Source organism: Thunnus thynnus, chromosome 12, assembly GCF_963924715.1.
Source record: "Thunnus thynnus chromosome 12, fThuThy2.1, whole genome shotgun sequence".
Lineage (NCBI taxonomy): Eukaryota > Metazoa > Chordata > Actinopteri > Scombriformes > Scombridae > Thunnus > Thunnus thynnus.
This window is the reverse complement of record NC_089528.1, coordinates 11613532-11622269: the sequence shown is the minus strand read 5'-3', so window position 1 is coordinate 11622269 and position 8738 is coordinate 11613532. Positions and strand designations below refer to the sequence as shown.

Below are 8738 nucleotides of genomic sequence, written 5' to 3'. Positions count from 1 at the left end.
TGTGTGTGTGTGTGTGTGTGTGTGTGTGTGTGTGTGTGTGTGTGTGTATGTGTGTGTGTGTGTGTGTGTGTGTGTGTCCTGTGAGACAGAGGGCAGCTTACCCACGTCATCATGTTGGACTGAGACTCGGGGCATCAAAGAGCCACTGAACGAGAACGTCAGAAGAATAACATGAGCCATTGTCCTCCCAGCCTGCTGTGCACCGGAAAACACTGTTCATGATCCCATAAAAATCTTTTTGGCACATGGAGATGGAGATGCACACATCAAGTCCGGTGAGTTATTTATGGCCCGCAGGTCATAGAAATAATAAACAGAAGGTGCTATCAATGTAAATGTCACCTTATCAAAAACACAAACATGAGAGTAATCTATTTTGCATTCCCACTTCAGAGCTTCATACCAATTTGCTCAACACTAACTGCTCATGAATGAGATCCAATCTTTAGATTAACATTCTAAAGATCTAAAATGTTGTCAGTCTTCTGCTTTGACTGGGGGCACAACACTTCCAAAAGCAACACTGAAATGGCTTAATGTGTTAAACACAAACTCAGACTCAAAAACTTAATGTGTTTGCCCTTAATGTTCATGCTTGCATACTGTTGATAACCTCTGTAGTAGGGAGGTTCCAGCCAGTCGAGGAGGCAGATACAGATGAAGGGAGGGGACTGAGGCCAGGACAACTTCCCATCATGGGAAGTGTGTGGCCAGAGCAGTTTATAAATTCCTACTCATGTTTACACCTCACCCACAATCTGATCAATCCTCATGTTATCAACGCTGCCGAGAGGAAACGTCTGGCCCACATCTTTAGTGTTTTGGGCTTTGTTCAGGGAGGAAGGAGCGCTAGCTCTACAAGAAATGGATTGTGAAATCTGCAGGCTGGTCTAAAATATTTCAGCATTGTCTTATCTGTTCATTTGGCTCGTAGAGTGCTGAGGACGAATGTTTGTGTTCTCTGAGTTGGAGATGAACCTTGCTTGAACTTGTCTTGGTCGCTCATAGTAATCCTCAACCCAAGGACTGTACTTCTCTCTGACTCTCCTTTAGCCATCAGCACCAATGTACAGCAGTGGCTATTCCCAGGTCTCCAAGTACAGCCCACAAGCCCAAAAGAAGATGCAGTACCGCTCAAAGGGCAAGAGCTGCGGCTACTACATGCGCATTGTCTTCTTCTTCTCTTCGCTCATTCAGTCTCTCATCATAGTCAGCCTTGTGCTCTTTCTGGTCTATGGTAAGAAGCAGGACTCGGCATCCACAACACGCATACAGGACCTGGAGGAGAGCTTCAGCCGACTGTCCATAGAGAATGTTGCCCTGAGACAGCAGAGGAAGAACCTGACTAACTTTCTCAACACCTCTCTGACTGAGAAGACCCGTATCGAATGGGACCTGGTCAAGTTCCGCCATTTCTCCAACATCTCAATGTACCTTATCGAGGATCTCAACAAGAAGTTGGTGAGAAACTGAAGCTAAGCCTTTTTAATTATATTTAACATGCATGCAAATTAAGTTATAGATAAAAGGAAAATGGATATCTTTGTCTGTGGTGTTTATATTTTTTGGGGGATTCTGTATAGGTGTATAATTGATTTCTGTTTTCTTTAGTCAAGTGCAGCCTCAGCAGATAAAAAGTTGTTAAAGCTGGTGCTGTTAAGATAAGTTTAATGGTGTCATACTGGTTTCAAATACTGATTATTGTCTAATTACTGTTAATTGCCTTTCTTTCCTCAATATAAACAGCAACAATGCTCTCTAAGTTTGATGTCTTGCAAGAACACTCAGATCACAGGTAGTGTTGGTTGCACTCCCCCACATGGAAGTAAGTATGACATTTCTTCAATACAAATTCCTAAATATTCAAATAAATTGTTAATGCTATTTATGTTGACCTACTTCTTTTCCGTTTTGCTATTTTTTATTATTTTTTAAACAGGACAAATGCCAGTCAGCTTTGTGTTGCCGAGTGATACGCTGAATGCCAGGCTTCAGCTATTAGAGTCCAACTTCACACAAACAATGCAAAGGATGAGGATGGAAAGGGACCAGATCGCCAAAGACAGGGACAACATTAACTTGGAGGCCATCCGTCTGAGGAGGGACAAATCTACATGTGAAAGGGAGTTGCAGGTCTACAGACTAAAATGCAAAGAAGACTTTATCCAGTCCTTGAGTGGTGTCTCCAATGTCTCCAAGGCCTTCCTACAGAAGATCGAATCCCTCTTCCCTACACACATTGCCTTCCAGCTCACCTGTCAGAACCAGAGGGACCACCTAGAGCAGATCCGCACCAATTGCACCAGCCTGTCCAGAGAGGTGGAGGACAAGTTCCAGCGCTACCTGAACAGTGTGGGGGAGCAGGTGTCAGCCATCCAGGCTGAGAACAGCCGCTTAAAGGCAGAGAACTGGCGACTGTCTGAAGACTACCGCTGGTGCAGCCAGAACCGCTCAGGTCTGATTCAGGAGCACAGGCAGAACTTCGAGAAGTTTCAGCTGAAACATGATAAGGACAAGGAGAAACTCCTGATGGATAAGATGACGCTTCATGGAGAGATAGAAGTCCTGCAAAAGAAAGTCAATTTTAAAAATAAAGAGGTTGAACACCTTACACAGCAAATCAAGCAGCTCAACATGTCCTGCATGTTTAAGGTAAGAAAATTCCATGAACATGTTAGAAGCTCTGCAGGGATGTCAGAATCAGCAATGTAGTTGTCATCTAAATTAAAAAATCCCCCTGTATGTAATGGTTTGCATACATGTGTGCCGCAGTCAGGTCCTTTTCCTTTCTTTTGTTGTCAATGATACACTCCACCTCAACAGTATCAAAAGACATATTTGCTTTTATAACACCTGTAGAAATGTTACAATACAAACAAAGCCCATATCTCACTTCTCTGAGACTAGATCTTACATAACATGTATAAGATGAAAGCAGCCTTATAGGTCATTGGAAATAATCCAGCTCTAAGTGCAGAGGAGGAGGTGGAGGAGGGAAAATCTCCACCAGTAAAGAACAAGAGGGTATAAGGGTGAGAGCTGGGCAAATATTTCTGTCCGTTGTTATGTTAAGTGTCTGCCATTTATGTTAGGAAGTATTTAGAAGCTAGACGTGACGCTCTCTGGCTTTCTTTTAAGCAGGGAATTAAGGGTTTTCACTGTTAATCAGTGCAAGTTCAAGACTGTAACTTATAGCATTAACATACACTGTGACTTAAAACAGAAAATGCATTTAAATGTCATGTTGTGTGTCAGATCAAAATAGTTTGGTTGTATCATGTAATGTTAATGAAATCCATTTATAAATACATAGAAATACTTTGATCACTTTTTCCCATATTAACATTGCTCTCATTTGATTTCAGCCTGGTGGAGGCTCCATCCCCGGGATAGGCCAACCCAGTCAGGCTGGGGCATGGAATACTTTCAACGGGGGGTCCAGCTCTGCCTCATCCAGCTCTTCTGGTGTGGGTCAACTTGGTAGGGCAGGGTTTGGGGTAGGCTATGGATCAAGTGGGACAGGATTCAATAAACCAGGATCAACAGGGCTAGGCTCCTCAAGCTTTGGATCAACCGGGTCAAGTCCAAACCTTAGCTCAACTGGGTCAGGATTAAATAAACCAGGATCAACAGGGTTAGGCTCATCAAGCTATGGATCAGCTAGGTCAAGTCCAAGCCTTAGCTCAGTTGGGTCAGGATTCAATAAACCAGGATCAACAGGGTTAGGCTCCTCAAGCTATGGATCAACTGGTTCAAGTCCAAACCTCAGCTCAGCTGGGTCAGGATTCAATAAACCAGTGTCAACAGGGTTAGGCTCCTCAAGCTATGGATCAACCGGTTCAAGTCCAAACCTTAGTTTAAATAAGCCAGCAACGAGTGGTAGAAACACACCAAGCTTTGCGTCATCCTCGGGGTCCACTGGGTCAAGTCCAAACCTTGGCTCAGGTGGGTCAGGGTTAAATAAACCAGGATCAACTGGGCTAGGCTCCTCAAGCTATGGTTCAACTGGGTCTAGTCCGAATCTTAGCTCAGGTGGGATAGGCTCCAATAAGCCAACATCAAGTGTGAAAAGCTCCCCAGGCCTTGGCTCAACCGGGTCAGCGAGTAAGAGTGGGTCAGCCAGCTCTGGATTATCTTGGTTTGGGTTAGGATTAGGCAACAGTAACACAGGACAAAGTAAGCCAGGAAGTGGAACAGGGAAAGGAACATCAAGTGGAACTGGATCTTTATTTGGTGGCGGAAGGACGAGTGGATTGGGAGGTGGCCCAGGTAAGAATGAATAGTTGTAGTAGATGCAGTGGGACTGTCCGTAGTTTATTATTACCATTCTGGGAAATTTTCTCGATAAAGCTTTGGTTCACCCAAACTACAATATATACTGTATGTATATGCAGTGTCTCCCTGGATAATCCAAAGAACAATTGTTGACAGTAAGGTCAAGAAGCTGCTGTTGTATTTGTTAAATGTAACTTCTCAATGCTTTGGGCAGCACAAAGGAAATTATATTAGTAGAGTTAGGTGGGAAAAATATCTTTGGAATTCAAGATACATACACAAACCCAGACAGCAGATACTGCACATACTTAACACAACCATCCATTTGTATTCAATGTATCTATGTGATCATTTCATGATCTCTCATGTTTGTACCTCTGCAGAGATAAGACTGTGTGTCATTCAGTAGAAATGCTAGCAAAATGTTGGCAATTTAAAAGCATAAAAGCAGCTTGATTGATTACCCTCATGGCAAAGTAATGACACGTGACTGTTGTCTTATGTTTAACCAACAGTCAGTGTTACTCAGCATCTTCAAGATCTGCAACGCATCATCAACCCTCCTGGCCCAGAGTGAGTACTGAATAGTAGAGCCTTAGGATGTGAATGAAATGAATGAAAGTGTTGCTGTCTGAACAGTGTGTGCATAGAGAGCCCAGTGAACTGACCCTTACATGATAAGACAAGGCATATATTTTTGTTATTTCAAAAGAAATGAAAAGACCAAGACCAACATCTGACTGTTGACTTCAGCTTTTCAATACTTTCTGACTTCCTTACCCCGCCTATGGCTCTCAGAACAAAGGCCATGGGTTCCTACTGAAGATGTAATTATATTTAAAAACAGATCACAAATATACAGTATGGTTTCATTCTTTTTTAAAGGCTAAATCATTTCCTAAAACAACTGTGCACTGTAGTTTTTAGCAAAGGTTATTCAAACAGGAATAAATAGTGCATTTGTTTGGGGCTATTTTCAGCGGTGGATTTGGTGCACTACTTAGTATTTGTGGCAGCAGGACAGTGCCATGTTCATGGTAATGAAGAAACACGTCAACCAGTCCACAGGCTTTGACGATAGTACTTGTTAGTAGGATCAGTTCACTGTTGGTCTGGATATTTGTGACAAAATATAGAATATCACAAGATTAATCCTTTCACAAAGTGCTGTGATGTTTTTTGTTATAAGTTTGATGCACTCGGTCATCAGCATCAGATCTTCTTTCTTTCTTTCTTTCTTTCTTTCTTTCTTTCTTTCTTCCTTTTTTCCAGGGAGAAACAGGATCTTTCCAGAATGTTGGGTTAGTCCACCTTGATGAGGAAAACCAAAAACTGCAAGAGATTTATCCTCATATTAAGCTATTACACACAGCTAAATGTAAGCTTCTCATATTGAGTTCACATATTGTACACAGTATCAATCAATGTACCATATAATATACACTGTTTATGATTGTTTATACTACAATATGCATATTTAAAAGGAATTTGAATAACATTTGCACTTTTCAATGTAAAATGTGAACTTTGTGTGTTAATCATTTGTATCTACACAGTATGCAACTTAGCATGAATAAGCACATAGTATTTTTACACTGTGAACATGTAAAAATAAAGGCTTTGTTCAAACTTAAGCACATCAACTGTGCCTGTCTCTTCTTTATAAACAAAGCTATTTGAGATATTACCCTATTCAGAGCCGGAAATAACTGTTTGTCTCCATGTGCGTCACCTATTGTGTGACTAATTGTCTACAAATGACTCCCCACTCCCCCCATGCGATGTGAAAGCTAGATCTACTGGCAACATGATTTAATCCTTCCAGCATGTTTATGTTTACCTGCCAACCTGTCCGTGGGTCGGTGGAGGCAGATGGGAGGAACCCCCATGAACACTCTTGCATACTGTACATGCTGTTGTTAAAAACAATGTCCCGTCTCTTAACTGTAGAAAACACAGATATCAATACTCTAAATAAAATCCTAATAAATCTCTTATGAAGAACACATAAGGGGGGGAAAGATGGAGCTTTGACCCTTTCCATTACAAGTCTAAAAATAGCAATTGTAGCCAGATTGTATCTTTAATCTTTGGTGATTCCTTGGGTTATAAAACAAAGAAATAGATTGTACCCCCCTCACCACATCAGTAAGAAAATACAAACAGGGTTGTTTGTAGAGAGAAATCCCCTGTTTGAATATTTAGTATATGAATGGAACGTTCTTTACATCTCTGCAATAAAAACTGAATGTCATTTGAATCAGTAAAACAAAACCATGGAGCCAAAATGGGGCAAGGAAACAAACGATCATGAGAACAGACAAACATCCTGTTCGTTGTACTGTGAAAGGATGGGAACATACTGGTAATTCAAGGAGTAAGAGTGTATTGTGTTGGTGCCAATTAATAAATACAGTACATAGACTTGAGCAAAGGCAGAGCTCCTGTCTAAAGGATATCCTTTGTTTAACATCAAGTGTTTTTCCACGTTGGGGTGTGCAGTTTACTGCAGGAGTCACTGTGAGGATATTAAAGGTCAAGTGGTTGGATGCTTCTGGGAGTCACTTTATAGGATGTGTTAAAACGACCACTGGAAAATCATCATAATGATACTGGTCGGCGCAAACATGTTTCCTGTAACCTCAATGTATTTTCCTGTCGAGTCATGTCATTTCTTTATTCCCCTTGCTCAATAACACTGTTGACTATTGTTTCAGAGCATGTTTTGCCTTAAACTGACACAGTGCACTGACAATAAATATTACTGAAGAATTAATTAATTTGTACTTACAATTTCATGATCCTATAATATACAGTAGTCAAAACTAGTAGACTACAGACAGAAAATACACAGTTAAGTCTTGCCTGCATGCATAACTTCAGCAGGGTTTCAAAATACTATTGCTAAACAATCATGTTTTTGTTCATAACTTTTATGTTTTTAATCCAACTGTCATCCAAACAGAATTACATACTTCCAGCAACCCTGCGCAGACATACTGGAGCTCAAAGGCTATCTACAGCAGCAATAACTGTTAACGGAAGTGGAGTTCTACTTTCCCACCTTTTATTTTCCTGGCTGCTTTGAGAATGAAACAACCCCCTGGGGTTTATTTCATTATTTTTTTAACAGTAAAAATAACAATTATATTTTGATTATGTTAATACATGTGACCATTCTGGCTCAGTTACAAACTTTTTTACTGCAGGTGCCTGTTCTACGAGACAATACAAATCACAGAATAGGTACAGAGAAAAAAGATTTAAAAAAAAATTACAACAATAATACCAACCTATAAATACACAAGAAGACAGTGGAAATAAGTGTTCAGCTTTTGAGGCAAGAGTCAGGAGAACCCAAACAAAATTTGAAGGTTATGACCCTTGTACAAGTGGATTTAATTCTAAAATGAAATTTTTGGCCATAATCAACTAAAACTGGTACTGGTTTAAATGCTTCAAAGGCTCGGGTAAAACATTACACAGTGTACACAGTACATATTAGACAGTGAACAGATGGAGGCAGCTGTTTTGAATCTGACAGTTGAACCCAACAGTCAAGTTAATTGTGTAAAACGGACTGGGTGTACCATGTCAGCTTGTGAGCGTTTAACACAAAGGCTCCAAGAGAGGGTTTGACATGTATCTCAAAACAATTGGCTATCAAAATATTTGACATAATCTTTTTGTCATTGACCACAATTTTGCAATAAAACAGACACCAGTGCCAAAAATGTTGAATTATAATTTCATTATATGACCTATATTATTATAACACTAAACACTTTTCTACTTGGCTTTTACATGAGGTGTGAACAATCCTTTACTATCCACACTTTATTTCTTAAGTCCTCATTTACAAGTAGGTCATTATTTGGGCCAAGTGTGCTACTGGGATCAAGAGCATCCAATCAGTCTGAGGCTACAAGACTTCCACATATTATTAGAGTCATCACTGACTGTACTTTGGGGATCTTGACTGTCAGCAGTGTGGACAGCACTCAGACCACTGGCGACGATTAGGGGCCATTGTGTCACAGCCTGGCCGGCCACCTTCCTACCCCTCCTGATGCAGGAAAGGGAATGGGTGTTTATAATTACGACCTCCTTCCTCACCTGGGGTTGCAGGACTCTGACCTCTTTTGTCTGTGGCTGCTAATGTTCCCTTTTACTGTGTCTTCTAATTGCATTTCCTATTTGCCTGGCCTCTCTCAGTCCCATGGCTGCCCAGGCTGGTAAAGACATCAGGGGGCAAAACCCTTTCTCTTGTGCAGATACTATACTGTTGAGGGGGGAGAGAGGTAAATACTGGAAACAGCTGCCTGGGAGGGAAAATGTCCCCCAGCACTGGAGATCCTTTTGTGTTGAAGTCCTTAAGCGCAACCCTGACTTTCACCTTGGAATCTTTCAGCAGAAGAGTTATGGAGAGGAAAACACGGGTTCGTTTAATTGCTTAAAGAGGA

General features: G+C 41.0%; 1 protein-coding gene across 2 annotated transcripts; it reads left to right on the top strand.

Annotated features, from left to right (window-relative positions):
* The first annotated feature begins 737 nt into the window (after positions 1 to 737).
* On the top strand, positions 738 to 5909 carry plvapa (plasmalemma vesicle associated protein a). 2 transcript variants are annotated; one of them, XM_067605473.1, is made up of 7 exons: positions 738 to 1461; positions 1747 to 1825; positions 1940 to 2652; positions 3366 to 3513; positions 3574 to 4269; positions 4791 to 4848; positions 5548 to 5909. In XM_067605473.1, exons 1-7 carry the CDS (start codon positions 1066 to 1068, stop codon positions 5579 to 5581), a joined length of 2124 nt encoding a protein of 707 aa, XP_067461574.1. In that variant the 5' UTR covers positions 738 to 1065; the 3' UTR covers positions 5582 to 5909. The 2 variants fall into 2 exon arrangements, with proteins under 2 accessions (XP_067461574.1, XP_067461573.1); XM_067605472.1 differs by having other exon boundaries at positions 739 to 1461; positions 3366 to 4269.
* The last annotated feature ends 2829 nt before the right edge of the window (positions 5910 to 8738 follow it).